At 38.8% G+C, this 22943-nt stretch overlaps 1 protein-coding gene across 3 annotated transcripts in view; it reads right to left on the bottom strand.

Moving 5' to 3' along the window:
• The window catches only part of LOC126428056 (coronin-2B-like), a 126030-nt gene that overhangs the window by 78742 nt on the left and 24345 nt on the right, over positions 1-22943 (bottom strand). For 2 of the 3 annotated variants that reach the window (XM_050089930.1, XM_050089931.1), the window contains exon 2: positions 6987-7184. In XM_050089930.1, the coding sequence (XP_049945887.1) occupies positions 6987-7184 (198 nt within the window). Of the gene's footprint in view, positions 1-6986; positions 7185-21366; positions 21461-22943 lie in introns of all 3 variants that reach the window. The other variant, XM_050089932.1, reaches the window with a different exon arrangement.

The following is a 22943-nucleotide window of genomic DNA, read 5'->3' as shown; positions in this document are numbered from 1 at the left end:
TTTCCCTTTTTAAATTTTCTAACCTACCTGCCCGATTAAGGGATCTGACATTCCACACTCCGATCCGTAGAACGCCAGTTTTCTTTCTCCTGATAACGACATCCTCTTGAGTAGTCCCCGCCCGGAGATCCGAATGGGGGACTATTTTACCTCCGGAATATTTTACCCAAGAGGACGCCATCATCATGTAATCATACAGTAAAGCTGCATGCCCTCGGGAATAATTACGGCTGTAGTTTCCCCTTGCTTTCAGCCGTTCGCAGTACCAGCACAGCAAGGCCGTTTTGGTTATTGTTACCAGGCCAGATCAGTCAATCATCCAGACTGTTGCCCTTGCAACTACTGAAAAGGCTGCTGCCCCTCTTCAGGAACCACACGTTTGTCTGGCCTCTCAACAGATACCCCTCCGTTGTGGTTGCACCTACGGTACGGCTATCTGTATCGCTGAGGCACGCAAGCCTCCCCACCAACGGCAAGGTCCATGGTTCATGGTATTTAAAAATCAAGATTTTATGTAAGTGTTCTGTAACCAATAATGTAGGGGATGCCCTATTGGCAGCGGCATACTACAGACAAGCGGAAGGTGGCTGCAACACCATTTTAATATGACTGCACCACTTGTGACATACATCGAGGAAGAACAGCATTCTGTTATATGTTTTCTGAGCAGTGAAGGTACAAAATCTATTGAAATCCAGTATCCATGAAACTATGAAGGTCCAGTGTGATGATGTTTGGTTTGTGGGGCACTCAATAGTGCGGTTATCAGTGCCCAGTTCCAGTATGGTGATGCACATCTGTCACTGCAGCAAGTGTACAAATCGAGTAGAAAGTTTGGAAATGGCGTGACTTCTGTGACAAACGTTCAGTGGCCAGGTTAGGCACACTAAATTGTGACACCAGAGTCTACTGCAGCAGTTGAAGCCATTGTGATGGCAAATCACTGTATGATGGTGGATGAAGTAGCCACAAATCTGACCATTAGTCATGGCTCAGCATATCACATTATTCAGAAAACACTTAAGTTTCGCAAAGGGTCTGAAATAGTAGCTCACTACGGAAGTGAAAAGGCAACACATTGACATCTGTGAAGAACTTTTGTGACACTTTGAATCAGAAGGTGACATCTCCTTCATGAGAATTGTTACAGGAGATGAAACTTTGGTATACTTCCACAAACCCAAATTGAAAAGTGCAAGCAAGGAATGGTGCTATTTCTCATCACCAAAATCCAAAAATTTCTGGGTGCAGTCATCCACACAGAAGGTATCACTGACTCTTTTGGGATAAATGAGGTGCTGTCTCTGAACATTAGGTGATGCACCATCACCAGCATGTTATAATCCAATATGTTAAAAAATCAGTTTTGGACAGTGATAAGATCAAAGCGACATGGATTTCTGACTTTTTGCAACATGACAATGCTCTGCCCCATAACACCCATGCAACACTTGCAGCCATCGACAGCCTGCAGTCTGATACTCTGCCATAACTGCATCAAATGTTTACCACATGTTTAGACCATTCCAAGAAGGGATGGGAGGAAAGAAATTTCATTACAATGAAGAAGTGTATCAGGCTCTGTACAAGTGCCCATGCACATCAATGGAAGATTTTTATTTTTTTTTTCTTTCTTCTTCTTCTTCAGAGGAGTCAATGCAGTTCCTACATGCTGCAGGATCTGTGTTTAACAACAGGGAGACTATGTCAAAAAATGACACATTTGTGTCACAATAAAGGATGGCAACACATTTGTGTTCCACTTTTGTTCAAAAAATGAAAACTTAAAAAAAATTAAGGTTTTCAGTGACACTTCCTCATATTTGTACCTGAATCACAGTGTGTACGAATTTCACTGATTAAAACTTTCTGCACATTAACGTCATGTTAAGCCGGCAAACTGTGATAGCAGTCTGCTTTTTGATGCCTGCATAAGTATTTGACACTGAATAAAAATGGAGCCAGAAAAAATATTCAGGTTGTAATTACAATGTTTTTCACTGATCCTGTCATTCTGAAGACACTGTTGAACAATCAATCTGTTACTGTTGCAAAAACATACACAAGTGCAAACAAGAATGTGACAAAATATGCTGTTGAAGTTTGCCACTGTACATTTACTTGATAACGAAATAATAACTAAAAACTGAAATGTGCTGATTTATCATTAATTGATATATTAATGCGTGTCATGTACAAAGGTATATTATATGTAAAACTGTTAATATTAACAAAAAAAATCCAAATATCTCTTGCACATTGTGCAGCTGTAGATGAAATGGATCAATAAAAAAAATTATCTAAATAATTCAATTTCTGCAAACACAGTCCATGAGAAACTGATTACATGGAACAGTCAGAAACAACAATACCTTCTGATCACCAACCACTTATTACCACCATAGTTGTCAAATCCTCAATTTTTTTCAGTTATTTTACACAGTCAAAAACTTTCAGCCATATACTTTCACTTAATATGATTAAATTCTGCTGGTATGATTGCAGGAAACAAACAACCGTGATCTAATATTAAACAATATATCACATTCTTTCCAGAAATGTGTTTTGAATTAAAGAATTTACACCCTCTATCTATGAACAGTGAAAGGGAAAAGTCTTTGGAAAACCTGCAGAATTTCCTGCAAGATATGACATACTGCCAAAAAGATCATTCAGCAAACACTAGAAAGAAATTATTCTCAGGTGATGAAGAATAGAGAGAGCAGTTTTAATACATACTCATTAAAAATAGAATATATCCACAGGAAGTAAGAGTTGTTCTACTTTTTTTTCTTTTACTGTGCTTAAATCTGTTGTCTGTAAGCTACCATATAGTACGTGGTGAAGAAATAAAAAATACCAGTGTTGCCTCGTTATAGTTTGGACCATGGTAGTCACGGAACCACATATGTGCAATAACTTAGGTCAAAGAGAGCAGTCAGAGGAATTTCTCTCATTGTGGAGCAAGCCATTAGCAAGACATCCTTGGCAAAGCATTATGGAAAAAAAGGGAGAGATTATTGAATCACCTGTTAAGGCACTGGAAGGTGCAGATGAAGAGTAGAATGTGCGGAAGTGATTATTCAAGTTTGATGGGAAGAGCAGATACACGCAGCAGCACTGGGCTATTAAAAATAAACAAATGTTTGTAGCTATGTAGCAGATGCATGATTGGGAAAGGAGACTTTGAAGGTCACACTGCATCACTGTGTAATCAGCATGCAATTGAAATGGATAGTGTATTGTGTCTCCTGCCAGCTGCGAAGTATTTATGCCAATCGCTTCATGTAAGCGGGAGACAATGCTGTAGAGATTTGTCATCAATTGTGTCATATAAGGGTGTGTGACTACGAGTGATCGTGTTGCAAGGGAGTGGTGCAGATAATTCAAGGTGGAGTGCACAGTTGAGCTTAATGAAAGTGGTCTAGGGAGACATTCAGACGAAATTGATAAACCTGAGTATTCTGTTTGTGAATTTGTATGCATTAGTTATCGGCTAATAACTTCTGATCTTTCTGAAGGCGTGCCTCATATTTCAAGGACAACCTTCTTTAACACTGTCATAGAAAGGTTAGGTTACCTTAAGTTACGCGCATAATGGCTACCAAAATGTAAACCGATCTTCACGCAAAACTGGAAGAGTGAGTTTGGCCTAAATGCTCCTTAAGCATTGCCATGAAGAGGGGGAAATTTTGACAACAGATTTAATGAGTGTAACACATGGGAACACTGTGGTATCATAGATGTATTGAGACACTTACAAATCTCTGAAAGTCAATCCAAAACAAACAGTGCAGTATGATTACGAAAGGAATCACCCTCCTTCACGATAATGGTTGACCTCATACTAGACTATAGGGAGGATCTGCGAAAATCTCGCAGCCAAAAAGACTTGTTTTTTCTTCATTTGATTAATGAAGGAAAAAAGTCTTTTTGGTTGTGAGATTTTTAAAGATTCTCCCTATAGTCTAGACATGGCACCATGCAACTCATATTTATCCCAATAAAGAGGCGCAACCAAAAAATTACCATAAGGATTCTCTCAGCAATTTGCTGAAGCACCAGGTGGCACCATTCTTTGATGATGAGATAAAGAAGCTAGTGTCACAGTACGACAGATGTTTGAATTTGGGTCACAACTATGTGGAGAATTAACGTCAAAATGTAAGCACAGATGGTATATTTAAGGAAATTAGTTTTTATAACACATCTGAGGTTAACTTATTATAAGACAACTGTGAGTATTCACTTATTGCATTAATGCAAGACAGGGCCCAATGCAGAATGGTATCAAAGGATACGAATGACTGATGAGGGGTAGGAAGGATGCACATGGAGCCACCTTCATCACAAACTGACACCACAGATTAATGCGGTCAGAAGCTCCCTCTAGACTGTATCTGGAAATGAGCAGATAGGGCAAATTTTTGGGCAGGCCGCCTAAAAATAGCTGTCAAACAAAGTCAACTCTAATGAAACTTTTTGTTGGCCTTGTCAGAATTTCAAACTTAATTTTATCCATTGTTTACAGTGTTGCAGTGACTGTATTACTTTGGTAATAACAAAGAGCAACCACCTTCAGCCACAAATCACGATTTCATTAAAATGTGTGATGCATTTCGAGCCCCGGTGGCTTATCTTCAGTCTACGTCAACTTCACATTTCGTTTAAACAAAAAGTAAAGTTGATGTAGACTGTCAAAGCATCTGAAGATAAGCCTCCAGGGCTTGAAATGCATTGTCCATTTTAATAAAATCACGATTTGTGGCTGAAGGCAGTAGTTCTTTATTATTAAGAATTTCAAACATTTGAAGAAACTTTCAATTATTTTATCATTATACACTGCCAGACAAAAAAAAGCGAATTACCCAGAAGACATAGTTGAGTGTCAATGTAACTTTGGACACGTAACTTTGGGTACGTAAATGATCGAAATCACAATTCTCTGGAATGGAAAAAATGGCCACCAGAGTGCACTAGGGCTGTTCGTGTTTAGTGCCATTACCAGGGCCGTAGGGTATACAAGGGCTGTGAACAGCGTCAGATGTTGACTCCTTACAGCACAGAACACAGGGATTGCTCATACTCTTGTGAGACAGCGTTATCAGCACCCGACAGAGTTAGAAAGAGGCCTCACTGTGGATTGTCACTTGTCCAACTGGTTAAATTGTGCACTCATCAGACTTGTGGGGCATTTGGACATACTACTGCTGCTACTGCTGATTAAGAATTTAACTCCTCCCGAACAGGCCATGAAGGGCCAACACTACTGACCAGCCGTCAAGTCATCCTCAGCTCATAGGCGTCACTGGATGCGGATATGGAGGGGCATGTGGTCAGCACACCACTCTCCCGGCCGTATGTCAGTTTCCGAGACGGGAGCCACTACTTCTCAATCAAGTAGCTCCTCAGTTTGCCTCACAAGGGCTGAGTGCACCCCGCTTGCCATCAGCGTTCGGCAGACCGGATGGTCACCCATCCAAGTGCTAGCTCAGCCTGACAGCGCTTAACTTCGGTGATCTGACGGGAATCCGTGTTACCACTGGGTCAACGCCGTTGGCAATTTGAAGAAGCTACATATCAAAGACCATCAGTCACTTATTCAACCCATAGGACATAATATGTATATCCTATCTGACTGTGTCTGAAATTGATCCTATGTGAAAGTGAGACGACGTTTTCTAAAGGTTTCCATAAGGTGTATCAGAGGGAGGACGTGGGCACCAGTCTGGTATTCACTTAGTGAAATGTGGGATACCGCCTAAAAGCTATGTCCAGGCTGGTCGGCTCACCGACCCACACTGTTGCTCCGAGGGGCAGATTTGACCTGGGCCTGACTCACCTTCCCTAGTCTGGGAAAAAGAGCATTAAAGGCACTTGGATGTGACAGTAAGACAAAGTTAAACTGCATGGGAATGTGACAGTAGTCATACTTGTCAGTGTTCCACCTGACCAAATCTGATCACCAGAAAGGCAGGACCGCCATATTGTGCATCGTGTACATCGTAAACTCTTCACATCTGTGAAGAAGTAATGGACTCCATGCAACATTCTGTGTCATTTCATACAATTGGTCAGACTAGTAACAGCCACCGGACTATGGAATTACTATCCCACGAGTAGGCCACCACTAACACAAATGGTTGTGTTTGGAGTGGTGTTGCGACTGGGAAGCACGGACTGCTAACAAATGGTGTCGCATCGTGTTCAGTAATGAATCACAGTTCTGAATTAACCTAGATGAAGATTGTTGGCAGCGATCTGGGACGATTCCATTCTTGCAATGTCTTGAGATGCACTGCAGTGTTAGTCCTGGCATCACAGAGTGGGGAACAATCAGGTACGGATTCAGGTCAGGGCCAGTAGTGATTCGGAGAACTCTGACTGCACAGTGATATGTTGTACAAGTCCTGCATCCTTGTGCGTTACCCCTCATGGAACAATATCGTAGGATCATTTTTCAACAGGACTATGCCCATCTACACACGGCACGACCTCTCCGAGTTGTCTGCGAGACGGTGAGGCACTTCCACGGCCAACACAATCCCCAGATCTGTGCCCGATAGAACATGTATGGGACCAGTTCAGATGTAGACTCCGTCAGTGCCAGTATCTGGGATATCGAGGACCCGTTATGACAGTTGTGTGTCAGCTAGCCTCGGGAGAGGCTACAATCTTTTTATGACACCCTTCCCAAGTGAATTAATTCACACATTCATGGCTAGAGGGGATGCAATGTCATATTGGTAAGTGGGCTCATACTGCTAAGTCATTTGAAAATTTGACTATTTTGTTATCGGTGAAATAACATCTCGTACCCTCTTAATTTGTGAAATTTCATTTCGTTTTCTCATTCCCATCTAGGTGCTTCACTTTCTTTGTCAGGCTGTGTATATTATTAAAATAAATTTCCTTTTCAACTTACATGCTGCAATAAAAGAAGCAACAGACTGTAACAAAAATGTTGTGTGTAAACTGCCACTCACCTCAGAAATTGGCAGCACAACAAAAGTGCCCCCACCTGCAACCTCCGTAACGACGGCGACAAATTTCGGGTTGACTGCGCAGAAATGGCCATCGTGTGCATTTTTCGTTATCTTGATGTTTTCGTAGCAGTGCTCGCGTTTCGCCGGGGCTCCGTACACGTGGCGGAACTTGGAGCTCCGCACACCACGAAACCACAGCTGGTCGGAATGTTGAAATGATTTTTTAGCAAAGGACATAAAAGCAGCTCTCTACATCATCAGGTGAAATTTCTTAAACTTGTGGCATATATTATGCTTGGTAGGATCTTAAAAACCTATACTTATTTGGAGAAAACATCGGGTACAGGGGGAAGACACTACAAGAATGAGATCTATTCATAAATTTCCTCAGATTTTTCAGCATCACTTAAATAGGGTTTCTTCATATGGTTATGAAAGGACTAGTCTCTTAATGAAGAATTCCAGGCTGGAACTCTGTTCTTATTTTCCTTTACCCCTTCCCGAACCCCCCAGAAAAGTATATTTTTGGCTATGAAACTAAAACAGAGACCTGTCTAAAACTTTTATTCAAAAGTGAAATTTTCTCTAACCACAAAATATTTTTATATACATGATAATGGTGATTTATAATGCATATCACATAAGAAAAGACGTTTAAAAATGGAAAAAAAAACAGTTTTTGTCAGGTGTGTCCTCAAACACAGTTTCACTGTCCATGATATGAAACAGGATAAAGCAATTTTTGTCAGTCTATCCACCTGATTGATGGACAAACTACCAAACTCTCCAAGAACATGAAAGGGGAATTATTTTGAAGTAAATTAAAATCTTTTCTCATAGGGTAATGTTTATATTCATTTGATGAATTTTATTATACTGCTTACTATATGAACCGGTAGTATAACAGCTGTAAAGTACTAAGGGTATAAAATTTATATAAGATGCAACAATTGTTGCAATAATTGTAATACTATTATTTCTGACTGTTGCGAAAGCTATCATTTTGATGGCTCCACACAAGGAAAATGTAAATAAATAAAACTAAATAAAAAAAGACTTAAAATTTTCTTTTACTGCTGACTTTCCTGCAGATGTACTGAGAACAAATCTGGGTGGAATATTGCTACACATTTGCTCTGCCTATCTGCCACAGTTCAAGTTCTCAGTCCTCTTATTTATTAAAATTTGCACAACAACATTTTATGTATTAAAAAAAGAAAGAAAGAAAGAAAACAGTAGCTGAGGTGGGAGAGGGAGGAACACATTGTTTCACAGCATTTGAGTACTTTGTCTCAGTGAATGAAATGTAGACAGCAAATGGGTTCCACGGCTCGAATACAGTACAATGCTGTAGGTAAGAGGGGAGAGGGGAGAGCAGGGCAGAGCCTTGATGAGAGGGAATTGGAGCAACTCAGTAAACTGAGGGACAGGAAGCAGGGCCAATGGCCCGGGCAGGCATAGCACCTCACCACCAACAGGCAGCCCAATACGTACTGCTATACTGGGCAACCAACTTTCATTTGCTCCTTGCATCTCTGTTCTCCCTAAGGCTAATTACTTTTGCCTCAAATGAATGAACATCAAAGGTTTAATTGCCTTTGGAGTCACAATAATATATATTTTATTTCATGCATTTCTAGGATTTTGGTGCCCATTACTTGCTCCAGATAACTAATAAAAAGTCTCTTCATCCTAGGATACAGTGTAAATTACATTGAGCTGTCAGAGAAAGAAAAAAATATATAAATGGAAATTGTTATTTTCTGTAATCCTTTTTATATTCTTCCTGCGAATGAAAGAGACTTTTACAGTATCTTAATAATGCAAATGAATGAATTGGTAAAGTAGGTTTTAACTGGCAACTGCTAATGTGGTGTAAGGGATTTTGGTAACTTCAAACAATCAGACAGATCAGTTTTCTGTTGCACCACACAGCTCTTAATTTATAGTCTTGATTGCTGAAGCAATTTTCAATAAAATCAACCCCCCCCCCCACCCCCCCCCCCTCCTCCTGCTCAAGTATTAAAAAAACACCCAATTCCATATTTTGAGAGGTGGTAGGTAGTACAGACAAAAATGTCCAGTAAATAAGGGCTCTAAAATGCCTACCTTAAGTGCTATGAGCATTTGTTACGAAAAAAATTTGTTTCAGAATAACAAGGATGAACAGTTTGTCTTGCTTTGGTCCATATTACCACCTCTTGATATGTGGAATGCCAAGAGCTTGCAGTAGATGAGATCTGTTTCACAGTACTGAAGATGAAGAAGTGCTCACAGCTCCTGAGGTATGTATTTTACAGCCCACATTTTATAGACTTTTTCACATCCTAAGAACCAACAAGTGTATTTTCAGTGGTGTTTTGGATTTTGGAAGAAATTTGCTATTTTGTTTAAGTGTAGATGAAGCGAGCCAAAACAAATTACACTCATCAAATCTTTCATACTGCACCCAGCATCAAAAGAAAGCGTCGATTTGTTCACCGCTACAAACAAAAAGATTTTTAAAGTGGAATTTCACATGGTCACTTATAGAGCCATCACCTCATGTGATATTTGTTTTATCAATATGTACTAATAGGGACAGTAAAACACATAGAATAACCAGTACTCCAGCAGCAACTGAGCAGCACTGTTGCAAGACAGTAGAGGTGGTGCTGCCACTGTTGGAATATTGGTTATTCTTCATGTTTCACTCTCCCTGTTAATACATATGAATAAAACAAAATCACACTAAGCTAATTTGGGAACAAAATCACACTAAGCTAATTTGGGATCGCCGCGCAGGATTAGCCGAGCGGTCTAAGGTGCTACAGTCTTGGACTGTGCGGCTGGTCCTGGCGGAGGTTCAAGTCCTCCCTCGGGCATGGGTGTGTGTGTTTGTCCTTAGGATAATTTAGGTTAAGTAGTGTGTAAGCTTAGGGACTGATGACCTTAGCAGTTAAGTCCCATAAGATTTCACACACGTTTGAACATTTTTTAATTTGGGATCACCCTATCGGACATCACATTAAATTCCACTTTTAAAAAAATTGATTCTAGTGGGAAACAAACTGTCGCTTTCTGCCAACACTGGGCATTGGATGAGCAGTATTTGCTTGGGATGATTCCAGCTACACATTGCGAAAACGAAATTGTACAATTGTTCGATACAGTTCCGCACTGTCGCCTGATAAACAAAGTAAGAGCCTACGGAATATCAGACCAGCTGTGTGGCTGGATTGAAGAGTTTTTAGCAAACAGAACACAGCATGTTGTTATCAATGGAGAGACGTCTACAGACGTTAAACTAACCTCTGGCGTGCCACAGGGGAGTGTTACGGGACCATTGCTTTTCACAATATATATAAATGACCTAGTAGATAGTGTCGGAAGTTCCATGCGGCTTTTCGCGGATGATGCTGTAGTATACAGAGAAGTTGCAGCATTAGAAAATTGTAGCAAAATGCAGGAAGATCTGCAGCGGATAGGCACTTGGTGCAGGGAGTGGCAACTGACCCTTAACATAGACAAATGTAATGTATTGCGAATACATAAAAAGAAGGATCCTTTATTGTATGATTATATGATAGCGGAACAAACACTGGTAGCAGTTACTTCTGTAAAATATCTGGGAGTATGCATGCGTAACGATTTGAAGTGGAATGATCATATAAAATTAATTGTTGGTAAGGCGGGTACCAGGTTGAGATTCATTGGGAGAGTCTTTAGAAAATGTAGTCCATCAACAAAGGAGGTGGCTTACAACACTCGTTCGACCTATACTTGAGTATTGCTCATCAGTGTGGGATCCGTATCAGATCAGTTTGACGGAGGAGGTAGAGAAGATCCAAAGAAGAGAGGCGCGTTTCATCACAGGGTTATTTGGTAACCGTGATAGCGTTACAGAGATGTTTAATAAACTCAAGTGGCAGACTCTGCAAGAGAGGCGCTCTGCATTGCGGTGTAGCTTGCTCGCCAGGTTTCGAGAGGGTGCGTTTCTGGATGAGGTATCGAATATATTGGTTCCCCCTACTTATACCTCCCGAGGAGATCACGAATGTAAAATTAGAGAGATCAGAGCGCGCACAGAGGCTTTCAGACAGTCGTTCTTCCCGTGAACCATACGCGACTAGAACAGGAAAGGGAGGTAATGACAGTGGCACGTAAAGTGCCCTCCGCCACACACCGTTGGGTGGCTTGCGGAGTATAAATGTAGATGTAGATGTAGATCAGAGACATCACAGGAAATGGGTTCAAATGGCTCTGAGCACTATGGGACTTAACATCTATGGTCATCAGTCCCCTAGAACTTAGAACTACTTAAACCTAACTAACCTAAGGACTGCACACAACACCCAGCCATCACGAGGCAGAGAAAATCCCTGACCCCGCCGGGAATCAAACCCGGGAACCTGGGCGTGGGAAGCGAGAACGCTACCGCACGACCACGAGATGCGGGCTCAGAAAATGGGTCCAATGACTCCGTAAGAGGTTTACAAGGCTTTGAGAAATACCCAAGCTACCCCACATTTTGTTCCTGCAGTTCATATGTATGATACATCACTGTTTAGAAAACATTAATTCCTGGGAAGTCAAACTGTCTGATGGAAAGTTAAAGAGAATTAAAAAATCTATTTAAAAGACTTAGCTAATGAAAACTGCCTTTAAGGCAAATGCTTAGTAAAAAATAAATAAATGAAAAAAGAGAAGAAAAAGTTTCTAATGTTTCTGGTATCTTGTTACAGTAGAAGTACTATCTGGCCTCTATAATCACTCCGAGTATGACATTAACAGTAATGAAAGAAGACAAATTGTAGTTCCTCTCTTCATCCACTTGCACAGACTTGTCATAATTATGCCCTGCTGCAGATGGAGATACAGTGTCTCATGGATTTATATGGGACAACATGAAAGAAGATACGGATTCCAGTATTCTCATGCATGCCCTTTACTGACTGATGAATTTGGAAGAGAGAATCTAGAGAGTAGGACATTGATTTCAAAGTTCATTAGCATCTCTATCTTTGCAGTGAGTTAGCACCTGCCACGACAAAATTTGTGCATGTGGCATTCTCTTACACCAGGCAAGTTATTTGTTCAGTAATAATATTATGCCACCTTTAACCTGTCACTGCAGTAACTCTGAAGACATAATAAGGAAAAAGTAATCTAATGCCAAGTTGTGTTGGCACATATTAATGCTCCTTTGCTCCTTAACAAGAACTGACGAGAGAGAGAGAGAGAGAGAGAGAGAGAGAGAGAGAGAGAGAGAGAGAGAGAGAGAGAGAGAGAGAGAGAGAGATTTTTCTCCCTGTAAATTAATTTAAGAAGAGGAACATTATGATATGGGGGACAACAGGGAAAAATTACAACTAGTGATAACAGTTAACAGTGAAAGACCATCATAATGTGAAGAGCAGACTCTTACATGTCCACTTTCAGCAGATAAAGAGCCTGATAACACATTAGCATCAGGAAAATTAGATCAACATCTGCAAGTGTGAAGATTGTATTCAGCAAGCAAGTGGCAACTGCTCAGCAACATGATGTGTTGGGGCAGTGGGGATTGGGTTTCTAGAAAATGTTTGTAAATGTAGCAACTCCATTTGTTGTTATCGGTCTCTGCACTAAAAGCAAAATACTGTTCAGTTTTCCAAGTTATTACTTCATGTTGACCAATTTTAAGTGCTCAATAGTGTCTTCCCATTAGTTGCAACTGGTATCTAATCTCAAAAGCTTTAATGCAATAAGGCTGAAATCACACATTTAAAGAAGTTCCTGATATGTATATCAAACCACTCAAGAAAATTATCATGGATCACGTTATGCGTCTAGAATACAGGAATGCAAGGTCACTGACATGTATTTTCAGCAGCACTGAAAATACACACACACACACACCACACAGTGCAACCCCCCCCCCCCCCCATCCCCCCAATCTTTTTTCCCCCAGGGAAATTACTTTATGGATGAAAATCTAATTTGTGACCAACAGAAGATCATTGCTTTATTTGTTAGGTTAATTTAATGGCTGCTGACAGAAAAGCGTACAACTCCTAACAACAACTAGTGTCTTCTATATCTTATAATGGCGTAGTGTAAGCAAAATAAAGAGAAGACTACAACTAGGCAACATCCATGTAAAGTAGAGGCAAAACATATCTTGACTGAGGAGAAGTCAAGTTTATGAAATGAGAAACTTGTTTATTACCTGAAAATACACATTTTAATCTTTTATAAATAAGATTCATATTATCTGCACTTAAATATAAACGTATTTCAGCTTCTTCAATACGTCTTAAACAGATCTGGTAAACAATTCAGTACTTGTGAGTCTTCAAGCTTTCCCGATGGATATGTTGTAAATAGTCTTCACGGGTTTGCCACCAGATAACCTTGTGCAAATTCCACACTATTTCCTTGAAGCAACGGTAGGCCACGAGCTGTCATCATCCTACACAATGCCGTAGTGCATTACATACCTAGCCACTGGCAAGGCTGAACCACCTGAAGATGTTGGACAGTTGCTCTGAGGAAATATTGAGGAATTTGCGCAGGATCCGGTGGTAAACCCGTGAAGACTATTTACAATTAAGTACTTATTCATGGCACAAAAGAGATATTCACAAGATAACATTGTGTTTAACTCAATGACCATTGTATACTGAAAATATTGTTTATATAACTAAACAAAAAATAAACACAATATATGGTTATCAAAATAGTGGGATTACCTTCATTTATTAGCAGACTGAAGGAATATGGTCTGAAGCTGTGATGCAACATACTGGTTTGAGTTGACCACAAGGTCACTGTATGCAGAATGGAACTTGACAAAGCATAGAAACACAACACTTCTTCCAGCACTTGGGGTGATGACAAACTTATTAATTCTTTCTTCTCATTCTGTCTGGTAAGAAGCCATCAATGCAAGGTTCCCACTGATTTCTCTCGCACCTTTAAATAGGCACTGTGAGTGCATCTCCTGACCTGTTCAGTCATACTTTGACAATTTACTAATTAACTTATTGAATTAACCTTAGGAAAACTTGCTAAAATGTAGAAACCTGATTTGTGTGACTTTACCCTGAGAAATAAATAGAATGAATTTTTCACTCTGCTGCAGAGTGTGCACTCATATGAAACTTCCTGCCACATTAAAATTGTGTGCTGGACCAAGACTCGAACTTGGTACCTCTGGTTTTCTTGGGCAAGTTCTCAACTAACTGAGTTAGCCGAGCACAATACACAACCCGTCTTCACAGCTTTACTTCTGCCAGCACCTCGTCTCCTACCTTCCGAACTTCACACAAGGTCTCCTGTGAAACTTGTGAGACTAGCACTTCTGAAAGAAAGGTATTGCGGAGACACGGCTTAGCCACAGCAAGGGGGATATTTCCAGAATAAAATTTTCACTCTGCAGTGAGGTGACAAGTTCACTTCAGTCATGAGTCTGGACATGATGAAGTAGTTAGACATAGGTTTAGAGTTCTTACATACAATTCCTTTTTCTTGTCATTCAAACATTTCCCACCTTAATACCAAAGAGGCTACATAAAATCTTAATGTGGCAAAGGATACGGTGGAAGGAGGAGTGAAGTTAATGTAAAATTTCAATGCACTAAATAGTAGTTAAATACACACGCATAAACACTAATAAACAACACAGAGTGACACGACGCTGTTTCCTAGGCTCTGCAGCATGGGTTCCTTATGTTCATTTTCAACAAAGCAGGTCTTAAAATTCTTATTAAAACAAAAGTAGAAAAACCAGGTGGTGTGAGTGAAGAAACATGAAATTTGAAAAATGATGACCATCCTCAGGGGCCACGTATAAAACTTAAACATCAGTTATCTCGGAAACTGGGGGCTGTCACATGAAAGGCCACTGACCAGGTTCTCAGGAAAGGTCCCTCTACGACATACCTAAGATTCACTAAAATCTGTGATTAACAGGTCTGATGGTCCCCTTGTGAGATTAACTTTGGTGGCTTAAGTTTTCCTTCTCATAAGAATCTTGTGAATAGTGAGGTAATTTAACATGCACACATCTAAGAGAAGAAAAGACTCTTTTGTAGCATTTCAGCAGTTTGCTAACACACTGCTTTGAGCTAAGCAGTGTGTCTTATTTGTCCACTGCACCCATAGACTCACTGTAAGACTACACATTTTGTTTTACATTTTTCAGTATCAGTTTTTCAGTCCATTTTCACGGCCAATTTCATTGCATCTGTATAGTATGTAGGTCATCAACATACATACATACATCTCTTTCATCGTGCCATTTCAAAGTCATCATAGTGTCTGTTGACCTAAATTCTATCTCATCTCTTTGTAGTTTGGCTTCAAGTTTTGGTGCACCTTTCCTATTCATGTGAACTGTACTTTTTGCATTTGTTGTTCTTTCATGCAAAGAAAGAGAGAGAAAGATGGACTTGCGTATCAACTCTCCAAACACAGTGTGCATTTACTAAGAAAACCTTGAAACTTATACATCCAATGTTAGCACTCTTGGTACGCTCAGCTCCTGTCGCACATATGGGGTGATTGAATCTAAACATATGTAAGTCTCATGTGATGCAGTTCAAACCCAAACAGTCAAAATGTGAGCAGATTAAGATTGTACACAACAATCAAGGTATGGAAGCTGACTAAGTCAAATTCTTAGGTTTAAATGTAGATAAAAATTTGAGCTGGCAGGCACAAATTGAATACCTGGCGAACAAACTGAGCAGCTTTGCATCTGCAAAGTAAATATTATCAACTGCAACTGACATGGACACATGAAAAGTCGCATATACAAGCTACTTTGAATCCATTATTAGGTATGGTATTGTTTCTTGGTGTACCTCGACAAACACAGTGCGGATACTAAAACTGCAGAAAAAATCATTTGAAATATGTGCACTGCAAATCACAAAGTACCATGTCAACTATTATTTAGGAAACTTAAAATATTAACTCTGCCATCCTTATACATATATGAGATTATTATATTTTTGTACACCAGACGTGAATTATTCAAGGGAAATCATTTTGTCCATTCACATGATAACTAGAAACAAAGAAAAATTTATGCTCCCCAGCCGCTGCCTCAGACTGTATGCCCACGGACCTTAATACATGGGAATGAAAATTTGTAATAAATTAAAAGGGAACAAGTTGATGCAGATGAATTTAGGTTAACTTAAAACAAAGCTATGTGACGTACCGACACTGAAGTGTTATTACTCAGTCGATGAATTCGTGCAGGGCAAACTGGAAATTTGAGCTGGAGACAATGTGTTACACATTTCAAGAAATATCCTTATAGTGTTATTATTTATTACAGTGCCATTATTTATTAATGTAAAAATCATTGGAACTGTCTTATAAATTTCTGACATGTCTCCTGTACGCAAACCAAACAGATTGTAAATGTGCATCATGAGATGAATAAAACACAATTCACAAAACAATTCACAAAGCCAGGAGGAAATGTACGTGGTTTGAGGGATAATAGTATTAGCGATTCTGGGCAAAAAATTATCATATGAACATGTCATGTTCTTAACAGTTTCCAAGGAGACTGATGGAAACAATAGGGAACAGGACAGATGCAAGTGATAGTAAAAAACATTGTGATCTAAAGTTTTGTTTAATCTGCACATTTCTTCACAAAAGACATTCAAAAAATTAACCATCATCTGCAATGCGCTTTGTTGTTTCCGTTGAAATGTAAATAACCGGAGTAGCACCAGCCCAACTGTTGTACATATCAACTGCTGTGAAGATGTACTGGAACCCTCCTGCTGGACACTGTGGGCACACCAAGTGAATGTGTACGTGGGGAAAAATGCGTGGCTTCAGAAAAATAACCTATGGTCAGTAAAGACAACACTACAGAGCCCAATGTCACTTTTTTATTCGCAAGTGAGTGTCGGTGAAGGACATGTGACTGATGCCCGTGATTTTCAAAGAGCTGTATGTTGAATATGATTAAGAAAATGTCAAATGTTAATTTCTTCTTCTTCTTCTTCTTCTTCTTCTTCTTCTTCTTCTTCTTTTTCCCTTCAGAATCACCAATACTGTCCGTCCTCAAAGCATGTACCTCTCCTCTTGGCTCAATATGTATGTGTCAATAGCACTGGAGGCACAATGACTCTGCACAGGTATATATTCCGCTAAAAGATAAAGGGTCAGTCTTAGAATTTGTTTCTTTTTATGTACCAATGGACTTAAAAACATCCCTTCCAGTCTGTTACACTGCCAACCTCGTAATAAAATAACAAACCTCCTTCACTGTAATCTACATCTACACAATTATTCTGCAATTCACACTCAAGTGCTTTGCATGGGGTTCATTGGTTCACATCCAGACTATATCTCGGCCTTTAAACTCACGAATCTTTCTGAGGGCTCTGCATTCTCCAATTACAAAGGTCGCTTCTCTCTCGGTAGGCAAGCATTAACAAAGCATTTTGGCATTTAGAGAAGAAAGTTGGTGATTAAGATAGTGTAAAAAGATATTGAGGCAACAAAAAATGCCTGTTTTAATGACTGCCAACCCCACTCCCTTACTATATTCATGACACTCACTTCCCTATTTTGCTATAACACAAAATGGGAATGGGCTGCTCCCCTTTTCAATGTCTTCCATCAATCCTATCTGGTAAGGATCTCATACTACACACTTATAATCCAGAAGATAATGTATCAGTTAGTTTCAGAATTCTCTTAGTAACCTACTGAATCTTCTTAGTATTCTGCCAATAAAACACCTGCTTTATTTAACTTTCCTACAACATTTTCTATGGGATGGTTTTAATTTCAATGGTCTGGTACTGTACTCCCAAGGTATTTAGTTGAATCTACAACAAATTTGTGTTATTTATTGTGAAACCAAAACTTAATTTTTTTGTTTTCATGTGGAGGACGTAACATTTTTTATTGTTTAACCCTTCTAATACCGTGGGGTCTATAATGACCCCAGGCTGTAATTATCTGTAAAATATACCTTACTTCCTATTCCTAAAAATTATGAAAAATTCGGACTTTTCCTGAGTTAAGTAATGGGTTCGTAATATATTAATATAACTTTTTGAAAATATTTAGTTTTGCATAAAATCAAGAGAGAACCACTGAATAGCATTGGGGTTAAATGCGACCCCATTTTTCTCTTGCGGTATTATTACCCAATAATGCTGCATTCAATCCATAACTGCTGCTGTATTTCCTTTGCTTTATTCTCGTAAATATTGTTGTAACGTGTGATTGTTGCCAACACTTTATAAGCCGACAGTTGTTTGTTCCATACAAGGGGAGACTACTATTGTGTGTGTTGCATTTAGTGTAAAATGTCTCGTCACCTTTCCGAAGACGAAGTACTTGAAATATTACTGCAGGATAATCCTCTATCTGGAGAATCAAATAGTGATATCAGCGATATAGTTTCTGATGTCTGACGCAGCGATGAAGAAATTGACGTCTTAGAAGAGAATATTCCTCAATCTGACGGAAGTTCAAAAGAAGATTTGGACAGCGCAGATGTCCAGCCTGAACAGGAAGTAACACATATTTCTGACTATTATATGTATGTACACGTTGTATTTTTGTAAATGTGCGTTATGGTCTAGCGCCAAGATATACCCTTTGTATTTTTTATTTTGTGTAGGTCTAAAAACAAAGAAGAATTGTGGCACAAACACGAGTTGAGAAGAGCTTGTGGAAGAGAAGAGAGATGGAACATAATGCGAGTAAAGCCAGGTCCAACAAAATTCGCAGTGAAAAATGTAGACCCCATAGAATCAGCTTTTCAGTTGTTTCTTAGAAGAAACATTGTTGACGTAATTCTAAAGTGGACTAACAAAGATGGTAGTCTTGTTTACGGTAGTAAATGGAAACCAGTGGATGCCATTGAACTGAAGTGCTTTATCGGTGTCTTGATCCTACAAGGCCCATAATGAAGCAGTTACACATCTGTGGAACAAAGAGGATGGTAGACCCATTTTTAGTGAAGCAAAGGCTAGATATCGCTTTACGCAAATTTCAAGGTGAATCCGATTTGATGACGCAGATGTGAGACGTTACAACTCCTGACAAGCTGGCTCCCATTAGAGAAATATTTGAAATGTGGATACACACATTTCAAGAAGCATATGGTTCTCAGCAATGTAACAATTGATGAACAACTTGTGGCATTTCATGGTAGATGTCCATTTCGGCAATATATTCTTTCAAAACCAGGAAAATATGGGTTTAAATTATGGACTGTATGTGATAGTGCAACGTCTTACATTCTCAATCTCCAAGTATACACTGGTTGACAAGAAAACAAATCTCGTGAAGTTGGTCAAGGCAAGAGAGTTGCTTTAGATATGGTGAAAGGCTTGGAAAACAGTGGCAGAAATGTAACAACTGACAATTTTTTCACTAGCCTTAGTTTGGCGAGAGAACTTCTGAAAATCAGTCTCACACTCTTAGGAACAATTAGAAAAAATAAAGGAGAAATACCGCAAGCATTCACTCAGATCAAAGGTCGAGTCAAATATTCATCTATTTTTGGATTCCAAGAGCATGCTTCAATTGTTGGGAAAAGTTGTAACTTTGCTCAGTACAGTGCATTCAAGGAAGAAGTGGAAGATTGTGAAGAATGCAAGCCAGTAATGATTCTGGATTATAATAAAACAAAATCAGGAGTAGATACCATGGACAGGCCTGTTAGAATGTACACTACAAAGAGGGTGAGCAGAAGGTGGCCAATGGAGTTATTTTACAACATGATTGATATCAGTGCACTGAACGCATTCATCATATGGCTACATCTTACACAAGACTGGGCAGAAAGGACCAACTACAAGAGACGGGCATTTCTCATAGAATTAGGAAAGCAGCTCGTTGGAAGAAATTATTTCCCCAATACTTCCATCAAAAAAAAAAAAAGCAGGAAGGTGTCCATTCTGTAAAAGGTCTGAGGATAGAAAATTCACTGATAAATGTTCAGAATGTGGATATTTTGTGTGTAAAAACCACTCTGCAATTTATTGCTGTAAGTGTAATGCATCATAAATGTCAATTTGGAACTTAATCAAAAATGTTTGTAGTTTCATGAGAATCATTTGTAAATTTTACAGAAGTAAATAATTTAAAAAAAAAATATGCATTTTAATTTAATGTAATGTCACTGAAATCATGTTTTAGATTGTGGAAGAAATAAGGAATGTGATTTTATTCTACCATTATTAAAACTATCCTTAATAAAAAATAAATTCTGTTGGGGTCACTAAAGACCCCAATGGTACTCAGTGTAACAAAAAATACTCGGTACTGGAAGGGTTACGGTCAAATGCCGCTTTTAGCGCCATGCAGATGTCGTGTCTAAATCATCTTGCAATTCACTTTGATTTTATGACAACTTTACGAGACTGCAAAGAGGCAGCATTATCTGTAAAAAATCCAAGAGGGCTGCTCAGATTGTCTCGTAAATCTTTTATATCAGATATGAACAGCAAAGGACCTATAACTCTTCCTGGGCTGTAAAGAAACAAATTAGCCAGGAGTGAATAGGACTTGTGCTCTGACGGTCCCATAAAAATTTAATTAATTATATAGGCAGTTCATCCACCCCTGGAATCTAGAATCTTTATGATTTTTGCCTTTTACTAACATTTGATACTGGCAAGATGTTTGTTTCACGAAACCCAAGGCTTTCATGAACTGTTTTGAATTTACTTTAGGAGTCTGATAACAAATAATTTTTTTTTTCATGTAATATAATTACAAATTAACAATTTTCTGATTTTTCTCCTTTACTTATACTGTGAAAACTTGCTTCTTCCAATCTGCTTGATACTACATCAAACAGAAGTACGCAATAAGTTTTGATGAGAGGATTTGCGAGTATCAAAATGTGTGACATCAGTGGCAGTACCTTTCAAATGCACTGACTTAGAAGCTTAAATTTATTACACTGCCAAAGGACCATAGTTCTTAGTATGCGTCAATTTTCAATTTGATACATCAACATGCTTCTGAGAAAAAGAGGTTTTAACAATTGGACAGACAGATGGATAATAAAGTGATCCTATAAAATTCTATTTTTATCATTTGAGGTACAGAACCCTAAAAATGGACTCATCCATTTCAAACAGAGGTAATTACACTGTGTGAAGGGCTTCCTGACAACCAAGTAAGCTGCTAACTAATTAGTGAGTGCAGTTGTTAACATGTCAAGCTGTGCAAGAAGAACCTAGAATATTTCCATTATTTTGATAACCATATGTATATACATGTATAGTTTAAAGTAACAGAAAATTTCCCACACCCACGCCATCTTGTGTTTAAGTTGATATTAATATACAGTAATGAAATAAGTGGCTCAAAGTTTGCCACTGGAGAAGAGAAGAAATAATACAGCACTTACCTGAGTGTTTGTCATTGTATCCACACGCTCTTGCTAGACTGCCAAGTGCGTTAGAACAACATACTACTGGGGGGAGCAAGCAAAGTACTCACAACTGAAATCAAGACAGGGAAACAACAGACATAACTAAAAAACAAACAAAACAATATACAGAACAGAAACAGATAAGCACTAATTCAAAACAAAATTTCAAATTACCAAATCCAACAAAACTACAGGGATGAAAAATAAAGCATTCTTTACATGTTCCACAATGCATTTCAAACAAGTTTCTTTCAGGAACAAGTACCTCAATGCTACTTCTAAAAAGTCCAAATACTGTGGGCAGCGTACCAAGTTCCAAATAATTAAGAGGGTAAATACAAGCTATTGGAAGAGATAATTATAAATGCTGCATCAGTACCATATTCCCACCTTTGTCAGTGACTTCTTTGACAAAATGTAATACAGTAATATTTCATCTGTAACAAACTCTTATACACACAAACAAAAATATAATGATTCAAAGCATGTAAAATGTAAGGAAGCATAACAAAACAAACTTTACTGGTGCTGCTCATAATAAAATTAAGTACGCAGTCAGATGAAAAGATTACAGCTTTTCTTTACCCAGCTTTTTCCTTAATGCACTAATAAAAGATCTGCACAATTTAATTTACGTGATCAGAATTTGTGAAATCATTACAGAACAACAAATCCAATATAAAGAGACATATCCAGTGTCAGTTGCGCAAGACTAAAACCTTTTTTACTTTTTGAACACCTCACAATATTGAACATTTTCAGCAAATGACAATATGCCATTTTTGTTACACTTAATTCTTTCATCAACTGAGCTTTTGTAATAGAGTGGAATGTTAATGGCATTGGAATTCTCTTGAAAATACATATACAGTAACACAGCAGTTGTTAACATTGGTGTTGAAACATTTCACGGAAGCATCTGAGAAATGTTCTAAAACAGAAACAAGACGGCCAGAATCAGTTATTGCAGTTACACACCATCAAGTGTGAGTGTCATACCAAGCCCTGCTGATTATGGAGCTGTTTCTACAGAAACTGTTCACTGAAACCTAAGGACACCACAGAAACTGTTTAGTAAAACCTACTGAAGTTGTCCAACTGCATGCAGGCCCCTAAAGATTGAGCTCCTAGAGTTCTAAATACATCTTATATATGATAATCAAAACTATCTCGATTGACTAGCAGTTGAATATTAGAAAGTAAGTAAGTTATTCTTTCTAGTGTCGTTACAAAATAATCACAAACATACCACCCCCATCAAACAACCCTGCATTCTTTTGCAGCAGTAACTCCTTTGTTTTGATCACAACCAGCATCAATATAAACAACAAAACAACATCTACTGAAAAAGCATACCAATGCAGTTTCCACCTATGTACATAGGAACAGCAGCATCTATGATGCAAGTTTACTCTAGCTGTGCGTCAATTACACCAGAGTTTTGTTTCCCCCTCCACAACTCCCACCACTGAAGTGGCAAAGTGAACACCAGCCGTAGAGGAAGAACACACAAGCCAGTCAAGCATTTATCAGTCTCTTCTCTGAAGATAAGG

The sequence above is a fragment of the Schistocerca serialis genome, chromosome 12, assembly GCF_023864345.2.
Source record: "Schistocerca serialis cubense isolate TAMUIC-IGC-003099 chromosome 12, iqSchSeri2.2, whole genome shotgun sequence".
Lineage (NCBI taxonomy): Eukaryota > Metazoa > Arthropoda > Insecta > Orthoptera > Acrididae > Schistocerca > Schistocerca serialis.
The sequence above is the reverse complement of the archived record's forward strand: the minus strand, read 5'-3'. Positions and strand labels throughout refer to the sequence as shown.